The sequence below is a fragment of the Triticum aestivum genome, chromosome 1A, assembly GCF_018294505.1.
Source record: "Triticum aestivum cultivar Chinese Spring chromosome 1A, IWGSC CS RefSeq v2.1, whole genome shotgun sequence".
Lineage (NCBI taxonomy): Eukaryota > Viridiplantae > Streptophyta > Magnoliopsida > Poales > Poaceae > Triticum > Triticum aestivum.
In genome coordinates this window covers 447,926,306-447,944,611 of record NC_057794.1, presented here as the reverse complement: position 1 = coordinate 447,944,611, position 18,306 = coordinate 447,926,306, and the positions used below count along the sequence as shown (strand labels likewise).

The 18,306-nt window shown below is 39.5% G+C and overlaps 1 protein-coding gene across 7 annotated transcripts; it reads left to right on the top strand.

The window, feature by feature from the left end:
* The first annotated feature begins 8,062 nt into the window (after positions 1-8,062).
* Positions 8,063-17,295, top strand: LOC123055288 (pyrimidine-specific ribonucleoside hydrolase RihA). 7 transcript variants are annotated; one of them, XM_044479286.1, is made up of 12 exons: positions 8,063-8,336; positions 11,094-11,273; positions 11,407-11,517; positions 12,273-12,608; positions 13,234-13,410; positions 13,516-13,797; positions 14,519-14,641; positions 15,250-15,447; positions 15,550-15,785; positions 15,864-16,068; positions 16,179-16,484; positions 16,714-17,292. In XM_044479286.1, exons 1-12 carry the CDS (start codon positions 8,145-8,147, stop codon positions 17,014-17,016), a joined length of 2,649 nt encoding a protein of 882 aa, XP_044335221.1. In that variant the 5' UTR covers positions 8,063-8,144; the 3' UTR covers positions 17,017-17,292. The 7 variants fall into 7 exon arrangements, 5 of the variants coding, with proteins under 5 accessions (XP_044335221.1, XP_044335238.1, XP_044335228.1 ...); XM_044479301.1 differs by lacking the exon at positions 8,063-8,336 and adding an exon at positions 10,476-10,840 and having other exon boundaries at positions 16,714-17,290; XM_044479303.1 differs by lacking the exon at positions 12,273-12,608 and having other exon boundaries at positions 16,714-17,295.
* Positions 17,296-18,306: the final 1,011 nt, after the last annotated feature.

Below are 18,306 nucleotides of genomic sequence, written 5' to 3'. Positions count from 1 at the left end.
GTGGGCCGGCCCAAATCATGTGGGTTTGTCCCGTCAAATTCCTGAACCATCATGGTTGCTTTCCTCAGGGTCGCGTGCTTCATTCATTTTTCCTTCGATTTCTACTTTTAATTTTGTATATACTTTTAGATATTCTAACTACATATATTCCAAAACATAATTTAATTATTATTTTTGAACGTTCATTGCGTGTTTGGAAAAATGTTGATGCCATGTAAAAAAATTGCTACCGTAATTTTGAAAATAAAAATCACGTATTTAAAGAAAATCAATTAATATTTAGAAAAATACTATATGTCATGAAAAATACTAGCTTTAAAAATGACGCATTTCAAAAATATATTCATGATATTTTAACAAAACGTTTATACAATGTATATAACTGTTCCGAACTAATCACTTTATTTACATTGAAAAAAATGTTCATGCGTCTGAAAAATATATATTTTATATTTAAAATGTTTAGATAATGTTAAAAATATTCAAGGTGTGTAAAAAAAATGTACTACACATATTTAAAGAGTTGAAATATATTTGAAAACAGGAAAAGTAAAAGGAAGATTAAAGGAAAAAACATAAAAATAAAAACAAAACTAAATAGGAAAGATAAACCGATGAACCGTGAAGAAAAGTACATAAAAGAAATAAACGGCTTGAAACCTTCCTAGAATAGGTGTACAAAAAATCTTCGGGCGAACTACTTCATGGTCCGGCCCATTCAATGACGCAGGAGCTCGCTCGCGCTAGAGGAGGCAAGGCGCAAAGGCGCCGATTCGGCGCCTTAAACGCCCGTTACTTCATAATGTGCAAACGGGCGCATACCCGCTCCTCCGTGATGGGCCGATTCATCTTCCTTTTTTTCTTTTTAAACGCAAAAACAGCATGCTACGGTAACCAAACAACCACGCCACCGGATGTGATTAGTTATATATTTTCCTTATTTTCTTCATTCTTCTTTCCTTTTTCCTTTTTTCTTGTTCCTTTATTCTCTTTTTTTGAAAGGGTTTTGTTTGGTTCTTTCTTTTTATTTTTTATTTCTCCTTTTCCTTTTCCATTTCTTTTTATTTTTATAAATTTGTGAGTTTTTTAGAAAATAATGAACTTTTTCAAATTTTCTATAATTCATGTTTTTTAAATCGTGAACATTTTTAAAAATTGATGAAGTTTTTTTCATTTTTTTCAAAATCGATGAACTTTTTCAAAATTGATGAAAATTTTCAAAATCACTGAACAGTTCTTTTAAATTGATGATTTTTTTTCAAAATTGACAAACCTTTTCCAAAACTACTAGACTTTTTCAAAGTCGATAAAAAATTTCATGTTTGTGATTTTTCTTCAAAATTTATTTTTTTGTGAGGGATTTTCGCAAAATCAAAAACTATTTTGAGGGAGAGCGAACATACCTGTGTGATCGAGAGCGATCTTTTTTTTTTCTCTGAGGGAGTGCGACCGAGAAGGAATCGAAGCTGTGCTTTTTAATGGGCCGGCCCAATTGTTCATGTGTGTGGGTGCCAACAAGGTCAACCGGCCCTAACCGCCCTATAGGAGCTCCCATGCAGAAGTACCTTTCGCAACAAGCGAGACATAGGTCATGCGTTGGAGTGTGTTTTGTTGCACGGTTGTAGGGAGCAGTAGCGCCCGACAACCTATGTCTCGTGCCAAATGGCCGCAACAGTGCGACCATTTAAAAAGGTAAGACATGGACTTCTTTGCTCCTTAGGCCTCGTTTGTTTTCGAGTGATCCCGAGAGGGTCCCCGCGAGTTTATTTCGGCCTAGTTTTTCCGCAGGCCCATTTGGTGATAGCTGGGAGTGGCACTTCCGTCCCTGACCTGCTCCAATTCCGCGGGTTGAAAACCATCGCCTCCTCCCTTCGGGTAGACTTTCCTTGTCTCTATCGCGAGGCACCCGCCTCCACTCCAATGACATGTTCTTTGCTTTTGGAGTTTTCTATTTAGACGGAAGACATTCACACCCGTGGACTCACGTGCAGCAGAAAATTCTCCCCCGTGATTTCTCTCCCCTAGTTATTATCTCCCGAACGACCAACCGAAGCCTTAGTGTGAACAATACGTTAAGTAAAAGTAGCAAATAATTTTGAAAAATTCTGAATTTTTTGTGTGACAGACATTGTTGTGTATTTTATATGTTGACTAGCAAGATGCCCGTGTATTGCACGTAGCGTCAAGATGCATTTTTTTAGAGAAAAGTATACTTTTCGTCCCTTAATTTTTTGTGAAGTCTAGATTTGGCCCCTTAACTTAAAAACCGGACAACTTGCATCCCCAACTACAGAAACCGGACAAGGTTCGTCCCTGGACTCAGTTTTGACCGGTTTTGGTGTTGACTCACCCCGGTTTTGACCGGTGCTCACTCATATTCCTGTAATTTTTTTATATCAGTGAACTTCTTCAAAAATAAACATACTTTTTTCAAATCAGCGAACTATTCTAAAATTCGCATACTTTTTTCAAATCCTTGATTTGTTAACATTTACGTACTTTTTCCAAAACCCCGTATTTCTCCCAATTTTGCGTAATTTTATCAAATCCAGGTATTTTTCAAAGCCATGAACTGTTTTTGAAATTCGCATACTTATTTCAAATCCACATGCTTTTCAAAGTCCGCATTTTTTCAAATCCATGTTCCTTTTATAATCCATGAACTTTGTTTGAAATTCACGTACTTGTTTCAAGTTGAAATAATTTTTGAAATCCACATATTTTTGTGTAAAAGAAGTCCATATCCACGTACTTTTTTCAAGTTCGCATAAAATTTCAAAATTCATGAACTCTTTCAAAAAAATGTATTCTAATATGAAAAGGTACATAAATTTTTAAAAATTAAATGAACTTCAAAAAACCAAATGAACTTTTAAAAAATACGCATATTTGAAAAAGTACATGAACTTGGGAAAAGTACACAGATTTAAAAAAAGTACACAAATTTTAAAAAGGTTCATGTATTTGGAAAAAGTAACCGAATTTGAAAACATTACGTGGACCTAGGAAAGGTAGGCAAATTTGAGTCGGAACGGTCAAAACCGGCGTGGGACGGGACCAAAACCGGTCAAAACTGTGACCAGGGATGAATCTTGTCCGGTTTCATAAGTTAAGGATGCAAATTGTCCGGTTTTAAAGTTGAAGGACCAAATCTAGACTCTGCAAAGAATTGAGGGACGAAAAGTATACTTTTCTCTTTTTTTTATATAAAACACATATTGTGATTGACCCATGCGGAAGTAATCCCATGTGTAAAAACTAATGATATCTTGAGAAAGAGAAGAGATAGGGTGAGGAGGAGTGTAAAAACCCATGCGGCCACCATGCCAGATTGTTCCAGAGGTTTCCTTTTTTAATTGCTCAACAATGAGGTTGTGGGAGATAAGGATGAACAAGGGAAGGCCTTATTTGCAAATATGGAGAGAGGTGCGGGCATCTTTTTGCAAAATTGCCATAGTTTGCTTTCTATCCGTCAAATATAGATCAAACGGTCTATCTTGCAAGATGGCAGGCACACCATCATCACCAACTCGATTTTTTTATAAGAGTAGAGAAAAAATATTCAAAATGCTCCATGAAAACATAGATGTTCTAACAAGGTTGTTTGTGGAAGCATATTAAGCCCTTAATTTTATATTTTTCGAGATGGATGCGAATGTCATTCCATCACAAAAAAACTGCACGTAAGTAGAAAACTAAGAAATGCTTGTTTAAAAAATTGATTTTTTTTCATTGTTTTTGCTGTTTTGTGGGTTTTACTATTCATATGAGGAGCATTTGAGCTCGAGATTAGAATGAGATATTCTGATTTGGTTATTCTTTTCCTATTTTTTTTCTTAAAAATATTATAGTGTGTTTGTTAATAAAAATTAAAATTTTATTATAGAAAAAAATCTATACTTATAAATAACGTTGAAATATTTTTTGACTTGATATTCACTTATTTTAAAAATGTATATGGAAATAAAAAATGTTTGTCTTTCAACAATAGATCACTTAGTTATAAAATGTTTCTGTAATAAAAATATGTATGTGCATTTTAAAAAAGGATTACAATTTTTTAAAATTGGAAAATATGACTTTTTAAATTTTGTTTAATTGAAAAAGTGTTAGTCTATTTTAGAAAAATATTTATACAATATTCTAAAAAATTATTCATTAAGAAACATGTAAGGTTTTAAAAAATTGTACATGTATTTGAAAAATGTTCAAGTAGTTTAGAAAGTATCCATGCCTTTTAGAAAACATTTATATGATTTAGAGGTGCTCGCATATTCTTTTAAATGTTCTTGCGATTTTTAAAAGTGTTCACCTCTATTAAAAATACTCATGTAATTTTTATAAGTGTTTGTAACTTTTGGGAAAGGTTCTTGTAATTTTAAAAGGTCTGCACATATTTTGGAAAAATATTCTTGTCATTTTAATAAGTGTTTGCCTATTTGAGCCTTCCACCAAAAGAAGGACCAAAATCCACTTGTGGTTGGTCTTGAGGTGACTACCGAACCTTTAAAAATTTCAGAAGATCGCACCACAATGCGGAAGTTTCCAGAAGGACCCAAATCACCTCGAGTCCCAACAACTCCAAGAGTATAAAGTTTGGTATGCTGCAAGAAAGATGATCACGATTTGTTTTGGTGAAAGTGTAGATCGAGGGTTTCTATTGGAATCCTTAGAAATTGGTGTAATTTGTTCAAGGGAATGTAAATGGAGCGAGCATTTTCAAGGTCAAGAATGGTAGGAAACTCATATTTGATAGATCGGGCTGGAAGTAGAAGAAGGGGTGGCTTATATATCTCCCATCAAATTCATCTGTTGCCCTCACTTACAAGATACCCCACACATACTGTTGTATAATCTATGTGTATGCATTTTTGTGGTGGGATTGGCATGAAAAACTAGTGTGAAGACCCCCCCCCCCCCAATCTCAAACCCTCTTAATAGGCTCTGCCACCTTCCCCTCATCTACACAAGCAACTTTTATAACTGGGCGAGATGGAACATAGCAACATGAGAGACATAACCAACAACCAGAGTAGAGGAAGAGAGATCTAGAGGAGAATTGCTTAACTTAAATTCGTTCCGAGTGCAACCTCTCGTAATAGGCTCTGCCACTCGTACATCACATCATCGTAATAGGCTCGTAGTAGAGGAAGTAGATGATGTGATGTACGAGTGCAACCGCTCGTAATAGGCTCTGCCACCTTCCCCTCATCTACACAAGCAACTTTTATAACTGGGCCAGATGCAACATAGCAACATGAGAGACATAACCAACAACCGGAGTAGAGGAAGAGAGATCTAGAGGAGAATTGCTTAACTTAAATTCGTTCCGAGTTTCTTTGCAAGATGATCCTACATTCCACCATCGACAACACCGACTTTAGATCGAGAGTCCAACTTGTGAAGCTAAGGTTTCTAAACTCTATTTGTAGCTCAATATAGAGATCACGATATGTTTTATCCTACATTTTTATCGTGGCAAACTACAGTATTATCGATATTATCCCCTTTCATTTGTCTTTGTGTTTGGTTGTTAGTCTTCTCTCACGTGCAAGTAATTCTCCTAGGTGTGGGAGATGCAGGGATTTGTGAGATTTATTTGTTCATAATCCTTATGATGATATTTTGTCAGATTATTTTGATGATTAGTTATTAGGTTGATTATCCATGGCATGTGTAATGCTTGTTGTCCAATTCAAGGGCCAGGCAACATGATCCAAATACCTACATGGGTAATCACTTATTGTCCAACAAATCCATGACCTCCAAATACATGTCCTGGAGTCAACGAGGAATGAAGACAATATGAGGAGCACGAGAAGCCACAATGCCTAAAGTGTTGGTCTGGTCTAACAACATTAATTACCGAGCCGATCACTCTTGATGGTACCGAAAGGCAGGGCAATAGATCATACAATCCCGGCAGGAGCAGTTTGGCTATTTAAGGGTGTCTCGCCTACCGAACACAAAATATAACGGGTAACATCACAATACCAGGTAACTTCACATTACCATTGCGTAAGGCACATTCTTTGTTCATGAAGAACTGAACCTCTCCATTGCAGGAAACACCGTTTACATTTTGTGAGCAGTTTCACAAAGATCACATCGATCATTAGTGGCAGCTACATGATTTTTTTTCTTAAAAAGGCAATATTCATTTTGATTATGTGTTGCATTCATGCCCTTTTTTATTTATTTAAATTCGAATCTATTGTTTTGGAATGTTGTTCAACTATGTGGTGTTGAGCGTGAAAAGTTTGATTTATATTGATGCAAAATTTAAATTCATTCATAAATAATAGCAAATTGAAATTCAATTATAAGTAGTATTTTCTGCTATTATTATTATATGAATTTGTATCTTTTGCTATGAAGTGAATTTGGAGCTGAAATTATGCCATCATACATACGTTGTGTACTGCTTGGCATGAGTGGTTCGCTATCTCCAAAAAGGGTCTACAAAAATACATACGTCATGTAACTTTTACCAAATCACTTAATTATTCATGGAAATTATGTACAACTTTTTGGCTGTGCTTGGGAGCATGAAAGCATCCCATGGCATGGTAGCACTTCATGACATGGAGTGTAATACATTGACTAGTTAGATTTTTTCTTCCAATGATTAGCAAGAATGACGAGGCCATGGAGTGTAATACATCGACAAGCGAGCCTGGGGTACGTAACTTATGAAACAAGAGATTCCGTGCACCCAATGCACCCCCACTATTTTGGGCCGTTAGATGAGAAACCGACGGACAGGATTAAGGCAGAATTGGGGTATGAACATATTTGGCGAAAATAAAATTATATTTCATCAAAATCAACCCGTGGTTCAGTTTGCACCATGATTTCATTACAGTCGGCTGATTTCGATGTAACACGAGGTCTGTATTGACAAGCTACCATACTACAACAGTCAACAGTGGAGGGTGGGTTGATTGATATAGATATAAAACATGAGGTATGTTTTGCGAATAGGCCAACGACCCATCTATAGTCAAATCACATCCCTTTATTCTTCATCTAAAGACCCAAAATTACATGGAGCATCCGGTGCAGAGATTCCTCTGTTTCACATGATACATTCCCAACGAATCTAAATGTTAAGCTTAAAAACACCCGGGCCATAAATTTCCTGATGCAATTTTCACATCTGAAGTTCGTTTCGAACTTTATGAAATCCTTTGTAGCCTAAAGCTCATCTTTGGAAAACTAGAACCCAGTTTTAAAACTATTCTAATTCAAACTAATTTCAGTTCTGAAACTTTGCTATCCCTCGTGTGAGCTCCGGCCCCACGGGAAACCGTCCTCCGGCTGCTCTCCTGCATAAACAAGAGACGCAGCCAGGTCAGTCACAGCAACACAAGCCTCTCTGCAAGCCTGCACAAGCAAACTAATTAAATCTACATGGTACAATCATCTCGCAGATATCACGGCTCAACTGACCATACCCACGCAGCCCTCGCAGCTGCCTTGAATCCTCGGCATGCATGCTCGGTCGTGAGCCGTCAACCTGTGACGTTATTTTTCTTCTGTTTTCTCTGCATCTCACGAGCTAAAAATAATGCAGAGAAGTACTCCTGACTGCGAGCAATCATGAGAACCTGATGATTAGTCTAATTCGTCCGTGGCCTAGGAAAGCCCCTTATCTTTCCGCCCACCAATCTCAAACTGGCGACCTTGTCTTCTTCCCCTGACGCAGACGCCTGGGACTTGGGAGCTAGCGGCGGGCGGCGGCCACGCCGGCGGCGGTCCCAAATAATGCAACGCCACGCCGGCCGGCAATCTCGTGGGTGCTTGACAGAGACCCGAGTAGCATGCATGGCATGGCATGGCACCGAACGCTGGAATGGCACGAGACCGAGAGGAGTGTACTGCGCAATACAACTACAGTACAAGCGGAAGGTCGGTAAGTGACAAGACTAATCGCGAGATGCCCCTAAGATTCCACTGGCCATAGGCCATGGGCCATGGGGCATGGCATCCCCTCTCTCGCCGCGCGTGCATTTAATAGCCCGCCATGGCCGTAGCTCGATCGCCCAGTCCACGAGCCAGCAGACCTTAACTGCTCGCTGATAATTTACAGTATACTTTTGCTACTAGCTAGCTGCCAGTTCTTTCTTCGGGGTGAGGGTGGTATGGTTAGCATGGAAAAGTGGAGGAGGACGGTGGCGGCGGCCGTGGTTGCCATCATGGTCTTGGCGGCGGCGGCGGCGGCGGCGGATCAGGCGGCGCCGCAGCGGATTCTGCTGGACACGGACATGGACACCGACGACCTCTTGGCGCTCATGTACATCCTCAAGCAGAACCGCTCCGAGTTCGAGCTCAAGGTACGTGCAGCGCTGCGGTGGCCTGCAAATTACCAGCGATATGATCTACTTTGACTACCTCTTTCATTTCCTTCGTCGGATGCAGACGTGGTTTCGCATTAGCTATGTCGATCGGTAGTTGGATGCCTTCCACCGGTTGATTTAAGACGGGAATCTATGCTTTCTAGCCCCATTTGACAAGACGTTGTCGGTTAACCAGCATGCATATGGTTTTGTGACATCAACCACTGCACTAATTATCAAAAAGTGGAATGAAACAAGTCGATGTTAGAACTTTCTGCGTAGTTAGATATGTTCATGACTGAAGCATCAATGCAGCAAGACAATTAAATCGTGATCTTGATCGCTAGTTTAAAAGAACGACTGTTCATACATAGGAGCGACGTGAGATGACTAAACATGGCCAGACAAAACCGTGCCTGTTGACTAACCATGTAGTTGTACAGTAGAACAAATGGACTCTGACTGCACAAAGAATCATGTTCACGAGTTTTGCTACACCTACGGACTAATTCCACGAAATTGAACTTACGGGCCAAAGGTGGCAACATCTGGTTGGAAACACAAGGGAAGGGTCCACAAAGTGAAATTCAAGGGGGTGGATTATTAGTGAGAATTGGCTATCCAATTATGAGTTTTTTTTGTGGGTACTTTTTTAAAAATCGTAGAAATCGACAGGTTTTGCGCGTTATGTAAATTTATGTTGTTTTGCTTTCTACATCATTGATTTTTTTTCTCTCACGACATAAAAAGTATTTTTTATGAAAATTTAAAGCATATAGTAGGCATGACAATTTGCGTGTATTTTTTTCAAAAAATTGCCATTTTCAAGTACTTATAACAATCTGCTGTTCATTCCTGGAGCGGTACGACAAATATTTATTCCCTGAAAGAATAAAAAACATTGCATTTTCCAAATTAGACCTAAGGTGTGAGGACAAGCATCATCTTGTTACCTGAATTTGCAACTCATGCGTCCTCCAAGCCAAGTTTTCGATCACTACAACGTCCGGAACCAGATACCGATCACTTTCTAAACGAGTTGAGCTACAACTGTCCCCGAGACACTGGTTGCTTGCCAAATTCGCATTTGTGCAAGGAAACGAACGCAGAACCTTCTAACTGCAAACTTTGACCTAATAAAATAGATCGAATTTGGCTGGCCTGTGGCAGTGTCATTAGCCAGGCATAACTAAAGTACGAGCTAGTGATGTAGACAAGACGGTGATGTAGAATCTTACCTTTTGCTTACTATATTGCGCTGCCACATTATATGTGAGCCGTATCTCCCGAAAGTAATCTGGCCAAAGGAACTTATGTGAATAACAAAATGTATTTCCCACGGTTGGTCGGTTGGAGCATTGAAGTTGGTGTATATATGTTTACAGCTTCTGATTCCTTTTCTCATGCTCATGGAAGTGGGCACTATGATAAACTTTCATATTGTTCTCTCTTATTTCGTTTTTATCTGATTAGAATATATCTGAACTATTGTTAGCATATACTTTTAGTCTACCACTTCCTGTGCTTTAGAAAAATATATCTTTCTTGAAGAAGTATACTATGCATCTATGAGAGAGCAAATAAAAATGTCAATAGAAGCTTTTGTCTTATTGGAAATTCCACTTGCTGATGTTACTGGAGTGATGAAAAATGTGGAAGAAAATCGGGAAGTTGATATGAGTTTACTTGGAGAAAATCCGTGACACATAAGCTGAATCTAATGCCTAAATCCTTCTTTTGATGATGTGGCCCGACGTGGGAGAAGTTCAATGTTAGAATGTGCCATATATGCGTGTGCAAAATTTGCATGTGCACACACTAATAAATATTTCTAGAATAGTACTTTGATTTTCTTGGTTACTGTATATATACTTGCAATACTAGCAGTGAATGTTTTTTACACTTTGAAAACTGTCTCAATCTCCAAATATAAAATTTGGGGGAATCTGAACTCTTTTTTGAGGGGTGGCGGAATTCGAACTAATTCTAGCAAAAAAAAAGCCCATTCCCAAAGTGCTCAGGCAGGAAGCCGGCCCAAATACAAAGAAGCGAAGCGTAGCAGGTTTTCTACTTGTGGTGGATTTGGGCCGTGTGCTCATAATTTGTGAACTGTGGACCAGTCACCCACTTCCTGATTGTTCGCTCAAAAAAAAAAAAAAAAACAGTTCCAGATGTCGACGAAGTCGGCCGCCGTCGGCGAGGATGCGCCGATGCGGCAACGCGCCCACGGCCATGCGGAGCTACCGAGACTTGGTAGAGTACTAGCATGCGTGGCAGTGAGCGATGCTGAGGGCGACGTCTGGCTGCGAGGACCAAGGTGGCGGCGCGGCGTTGGGATCGGGTGCCGGCTCATCGAAATGGGGTGGCGATGGTGGTCCTCCCCTCTCCTTTTCCGCGGAGCCGGTGGCCGCCGCCGGTGAACGACCAGCGCACGTGGCAGGGGGCGCTCGAAGTGATTAAGTTGAGTCTTCCTCGTTCCCGGGGAAGAAAGATAATTAACGGTGAGAGACCGGGACAGCTAAGTTATTTCTGTTTATTCATTCTTCTCGCTGACCACTCAAGAACAATTGAAAGACCAAATTGTAGGTGGTTGTGAATTTGTGATCTTGTTACACTAGGGTAAAGCTATTGTACTCACTACGGTTCTGCAAATCTCTGACGACACAGTTTCATGATAGCAGTAGATGACTAGACGGTTCTCTTGCAGTTGCTCACAAGAACATGATAAATTGCTTCCCTTGTATGCATCTGCAGGCAGTTACCATCAATGTGAACGCGTGGAGTGATGCCGGGCATGCTGTGAATCATCTCTATGACATCCTCTACATGATGGGCCGCGACGACATTCTGGTTGGCATTGGTGGCGACGGTGGGATATCAGATGCCGGCACCATATATCCCAACGTTGGCGGTTATTTACCTCTGATTGACCAGGTATGTGTTTTCTCATACAGTTGCTGTGCTGTTATACTACGTGGTATAATTTATCAAGCAAAGAAATCTAAATCTTGTTCTAGGTGATTCTCTTTTTCAAAATGTAGGTACTAATATACAGGTTAAACTTTAGGGGATCACAACTGTCGGGGACTGCCGGTACAGAAAAGCTGTTCCTCTGGAAGGTGGTGGACGGTTGGACATTGACACAAACTGGGGAATTAGGAGGAGCTTCCTTCCGCAGGTATATGCCGCGTGCATAATTTTACATTCCCCTTTGTACAGGTATTGCATTTTGATGTTCAAAAGATTGGTCGATTGTCCACCACTGCATTATCTCGCAGCTTAATCATTCTATGAAGCAGAAAGAAGTCTGAACAACTGAACAACCGAGATGCAGCTATCGTTGATTTAAAATCCTTAAGTCACACATAACATTTTCCAAACAACACGCTTTGCTCTGTTTTACCTCCTCTTTTGCATCCTAAGCTGCTGCTCATTTTGCTGGAACAAAGGAACTCAAGAGTTATCGACAGTTTTCCCAGAGCTCCATTTGTGTTACTGTTTTAACTATTTTTCTATTGTTAGGAATTACATCCATTCACTAGATCATTTTCTCTGACTATTTCTGCATATATAGATTGAAAGACATAAATCAAAAGTTGTTTATTTGTCTAATGTCTCCGGAAACTGGTCATATTTGACCTGATGTTTGGGTAGTTTTAGGACAAGCTGATTATGGAGAATCTGTGGTGATAAGTGAAAACACTGTCTGATAAAAGGACACAATATACAAAATGTTTTTGTTGCCCTCACAGAAAGAATATGTATATCGTCCGTGGTGAACCAGTCCTGGGGACAAACAATGCAATTTGAGGAATACTTATGATATCAAACCATCACATTAGTGTCCTTTCCGTAAGAAATATGAAGTGGTACTCTGCTTATCTGTGTATTCATTACCAGCTCCAAGTTACCTATTTTTAATCTATAAAACAGGGAAACAGAAGATATATACCATTTCAGCAACCTACAACACAGCAAGTAATGATCGACACAATATCTGCTGGCCCTACAACCGTCATTCTCACAGGGTCACATACAAACTTTGCCATTTTCCTCATGACTTATCCACACCTGAAAGGAAATGTCAAACACATATACACTATGGGTGGTGGTGTGAGATCGAAGAACCCGACAGGTTGCTGTCCAAAAGATGTTACCACAGCTTGTACACCACAGCAATGCGGTGATATTGGCAACCTGTTTTCTAGTTACAGTACCAATCCCTATGCAGAATTCAACATATTTGGAGATCCTTTTGCTGCATATCAGGTATACGTCTTAGATTTCAAAGAGGCTGTCTGTCTTACCCTTTTTGTTTGCTTAAACTTTGAAAGTGGAATTTCTTATTTCCGACAAATCTGTATCTCTATATTTGGAAATTCCTCCCAAGAAGCAAAGCCATAGTCAGGTCTCATTTCTTGCTCTAGTTTCTGTCATACATTCTTAGGCTAATGTTAGTAAAAAATTCCATGCTGACATACACGGTAGATTTATTACTTCCCTTTTGTGATTAAGTGCCTGCACAATCATATTGTAGATTATAGTGTATATAGCTATATATAGAAGAATTCAGAATAAGAGTGAATTTGTTTCTGTATCGAAGCTGGGAGTTAGCACTACTGATGGGGTAGCCAGCTTGGGTTCAATCCTCACTTCTCACTTAATAAAGTTCGGTGCCTAGTTCCTCCTAGGCATCCCTCATATTTGTTTCATGTTATAAAAAGCCAGGAGCTATGATTCTTCTGTCGAGATAAGCATTAGGTGTTTGTTACTGGTATATAAACTTGACCTTTCATACTTAATATAATAACTTGATTATACTGGAACCTGTCTTTACTTCACAATTGTGTCTCTTTAGTACGCCAATAAATTATCTAATATGTTACCACTTCAGGTGTTTCATTCTGGCATTCCAATCACACTTGTCCCTCTTGATGCAACTAATACGATTCCAGTCAATGAAGAGTTCTTTTATGCATTCCAACAACACCAAAGTACATTTGAGGCAGAATACTGTTTCAAGTCATTGAAAATGGCTCGAGACACATGGCCTGATGATCAATTCCATGCAGTAGGTTCATATTCTTCGCCCTTGCAAAATTTTAATTCAGTATAACATAGGATTTTTCTTCTTTTTTCCTTATCATTTCCTTTTTGTTTTCTTGGCCTAATGCAGAGCTATTTTATGTGGGATTCCTTTACTTCTGGTGTAGCCATCTCTAGCATGCGCAATGACAAGCTGCATGGAAATGATTTTGCTGAGCTGGAATACATGAACATTACAGTAATAACTTCAAATGAACCATATGGCATATATGATGGCTCAAACCCATTATTCGATGGCCATGCTGTTCCCAAGTTTGGTCTTAAAAAGGGTGGAGTTCATAGTGGTCATGTTCAAACTGGAATTATAGATGGCTTCTGTCTTATAGAGGGAAGTAGGAAAGGAAGATGTGAGGTATGGTATAGTCAAATTGATTTTTACAGTTGCACAATTTGTTTATATAAAATATAGTGGACTTACGTTAATTTCAATGAAGCTACATTAAATTTTCTCCGACCCATATCTTTATCTACCATGTCCTGCTATTGCCCAAAACAAAATGTAAAAAGGGACTGTTTAATGGAACTCAAGTTTGATTCTAACATATATATAATTTACTACCTCTGTTGGGAAATTGGTGATGTTTTAGACACTGACACAGTCTCCAACACGTATCCTTGACTGTCGCTTTTTACAGGGGCAGACCCAAAAAGGGCTCAAATTTCACAAATCTTTTTAAATACTTGAGAAAAAATGCTTAATTTAAAAAAAATCATAGCAAATGCCCCCACTCCACATTTCTTTTGGGTCCACCCTGACATGTTATACGTATATGTTAACGAAAAGTATGAAATTATATATTACGTGAATACTTGTAGTGAAATGTAATTATTTAATTTATGCCTTACCAATCCAAATTTATTTTATATTGCAAATCAAAGTTAGGAAATTTTGACTGCACATTTTCTAGGAAGTTTTTTGTATTTATGAATGGAGATAGTAATGATGAAATGAAGTAGGAGAATGGTGCAAAAGTTGCTGTTTAATGGTGGACGAAGAGTGTTCCCATGTTGCAAGTGAATTAACAAATTATACTGTGTATGACAAACTACTGGCTAATTATATTTGTTCTTAGGATGGATACACTAAGGAAATTTCTGGTCTAGAAGCAGTCCGTGTTCGTGTTGCCACAAAGGCTAAATCAAATGTGGATAAAAATAGCCGTTTGGATAGGGAATTTTTCAAGAGCTTCCTAGAGGTAAGCTCCACGCGACACGACCTTGCAGGCCGTATGATTCACAACTCACAAGGTTAATAGTTCTCTTCTTTGTAATGCACCGAGACACAAGTTTTGCAATTTCTTGAAAAATATCAATGTAGCCTGTACAGTGCAATTGTCTTAGTTTTAAGGAAAAACAATACAGTTATCACGTTCAGCTTACAACTAATTTGATTCCTTATGTGACAATAGACAAGTTGCATCCATATTCTTTGATAATTCAATTTAACTTCTGATTTTGAGCTTGTTTATCCTACATCAGAAAACCTCCCCAAAATGGATTTGGGGTGAGCGCCACTCCTGAGTTCAGAGTGCCATACCGAAAGAATAAATATTTCACGTTCATTAAGCCAGCCCAGTATTGCTGCTTTACCCTGGATGTCCATTATCATTAGCCTTTTGTACTTACTTAAGAGCAACCTAAACTATGTACTCCAGTCACAGAGTTGTACTACATGGAAGAGTCAATGCACATTGCACTCACATACATGTAATATGAAACAAAATCTGCCTCTAAGCATGTCAGCAATCATTTGTGTGTGTCATATTGGTTCTTATTATAGTAATAGCTGAACTGTGTCCTGCAGGTCTTAACTCTCCGTGATAACACAGGCCATTTCGACATTACAGCACAATTTCCATTCTACAGAGAGGTTCTTTACAAGCCAAACTTTGTTAACAAAAGTAGAGGGAAAGTAACCATCTTTGACATGGACATGAGTGCTGGAGATTTCGTCTCCCTTATATATCTCTTGAAGGCGCCTGTTGAAGAAATAGATTTGAAGGTACCAATTGTCTGCGACGATGCAGTAATGTGCCTCCGTACAATAAAATGATTTTTGTCTCTATTTTTCTCTACAACAGTATGTTTGCTATCATGGCTGTAGGGGATTCTCGTCAGCGGCAATGGTTGGGCCAATGCCGCAACTATTGATATCGTTTATGACATTCTACATATGATGGGTCGTGATGACATTCCTGTTGGCCGTGGCACTTCCACCGCGTTAGGCACTGGAATCCTTGGCTGCAAGTATGTCAATGCTATTCCCCAAGGGAGTGGTGGACTTCTCGACTCTGACACTCTGTATGGACTAGCTCGGTCTTTGCCACAAAGTCCTAGAAGGTATCCTTCCACCAAATGACCCACATCTGAGTAATGAACGTGGCCTAATATTTACAACTCTGTTATTTGAATTATTAGGTACACTGCTGAAAATTCAGTAGAACATGGCGCTCCTAGAAATACCGGTAATCCGGAACTTCGGCAACCATTGGCTTTTGAAGTTTGGCAGTCTGTTAAAAAGCAACTTGATCCAAGTGAGAAGATCACTATACTTACCAACGGACCTCTTACAAATTTGGCCAATATTGTGCTCTCTGACAGGAATGCAAGTTCTGTAATAAAGGTCAGTTGTTTTATATCTTTTGGTTTCATGCAGTATGAACTGCATTTTGAACTATGATAACGTCATCTTTAGCACTGTTAATATTGATTACATGTTTCTCTCTTCTGCAGAGTGTATATGTTGTTGGAGGCCATATCAGAGATGAAAATAATTCAAACGGCAACGTGTTCACTGTTCCATCTAATAGATATGCGGAGTTCAATCTGTTTCTTGATCCCCTAGCTGCAAAAGTAGTTCTAGAATCCACTATGGATATCACTTTGATTCCTCTTAGCTCTCAGAGAAAAGCTTCTTCCTTTCAGACTCTCCTTGAATCTCTAGAGTATGCTGAAAATACTCCAGAATCAAGTTTTGTCCTCCATTTGTTGTCATTGCTGCATGACCTGCAACAGAAGCACCAGCTGTATCATCATATGGTACATGTCTTCAGCTCCTTATGTTCTCTGTTATGACTTAATTTTAAAAAAAATGTTTTGACCCACGGGCCATGCTCGTATTGTTTTAATCAATACCGAGGATACCAAACCTGCAATGCCACAACTATTCCATCTCAAACTACTGTAGTTTACTTTTATACATGATTCAATACTTATTTTTAAGAAGTACTTATCATATTTTTTGGCCCGCGAATTGTCATAATCATAGGGTATATTTCTGGGAGAACTACTTGGTGCTGTTTATTTGGTGGAAGGATCAAACATGCAACATTCATTATTACTGAAGCCAATAAGCATTATTGCTGACAATACAACAAGCACGGATGGACAGGTGGTAGTCGACGAACAGAGCGCAAATTTGGTGAAGGTACTAGTGGATTTCGATAGCGACGAATATTACAGTCGTGTTGCCAACCGTTTAGGCAACATGGAGCGATCTGCCGTTATTGGTAGTTTCGCAGAACAGAGGGCATCATGGAGCAGGCAACCAGATAACTTGAGAGTACGCTGACTACTTCTGTACAGTATTAGCGGTACTGAAACGAACAGATAGTTCATTTTCCTTACTGGATTAGATGCCCCAGCTTATCGGAAGAGTGTAAGCCCTTTGCTCCTTTGTTGGCATTGATAGGAAAGTTCTTGCAGTTTTTGGACCTGTATGTGACTGCACTGGTACAATAGATTTATCTTTTCACAATGAATGAAATATCTTAAAAGCAACTTTGTTTTCTTCTCATTTTCTCTGCTTCACAAACCACAACCATCATGTGCTCAACGGTATCATATCAAGTTCCCTTGTCGAAGAAAACATTGTCCTCTACAGTTTTCCCTGAATTGCTGCTATGCTTGACTCTCCGACACGTCAAAGCTTCAAAGATCTCATTGGAGTATGATTCAGCGGGAAATTCTCGACGGTTTCTGAAAAATATGGCATGTCAAGATCATGGAGCAGCATAAACACTGGACTCAATTGGTCACCCATCTCAAGCAGAACAGATGCGTTGAACTTTTGAGACCGGAGTTGGACTCATCCACTCTGGTGCCTTGCAACCACAATCTATTTTTCCACCCATGTTCTCATTCTCGGGGGAAAGAAGAGGAACCCAACAGTGGGTAAAGCTATCGCTTGTCGGAGTTCTCGGCGACTGGTGGATGATTTGTAACCACCCGGGTCAAGCAGGCCGCTGCCAATGGCAGGCAATACGATGGCATCATGGAGGTTTATCGGCTCCCCTGCTGTCGCAGGGTTCACCTTGTTGCAATGCTTCATGGGCAGGCACAACCGGGAGGTGTGAGGGCAACTCCAACGCGGATCACCTAATGTCTAGACACGGACTGTACGGACATTTTTAGCCATCCAACACTAGTCATCAAATGTGTGGACTGGTCCGGACATCCGATTTTTCTTAAATCGTTCTCAAACTAAGGGAGTTTTGGGAAAGTCCGTATGTTTTCTGGGCCCACTGTTAAATGTGTGGACTGGTCCGGACGTCCGATTTTTCTCAAATCATTCTCAAACTAAGGGAGTTTTGGGGAAGTCCGTATGTCTTCCGAGCCCACTGTTAGTTGGTTCACATATCTCCACAGACCATGTGTCCCACTCATTGATTTTTTCTCCGGCCTACTGTTAGTCATAGCCCACTGTCTGACAGTACAACAAATAGGAACCTAAATTCGTATCATACAAGAAGGGGAAGAACAAGACTGATGTTGCATCGTCTGTCCGTGTTTTCATATGCTTCAGCCCGAATTGTGCACATCATTTATTGCCTTTGTAAGTCATACACATCCGAATATATTC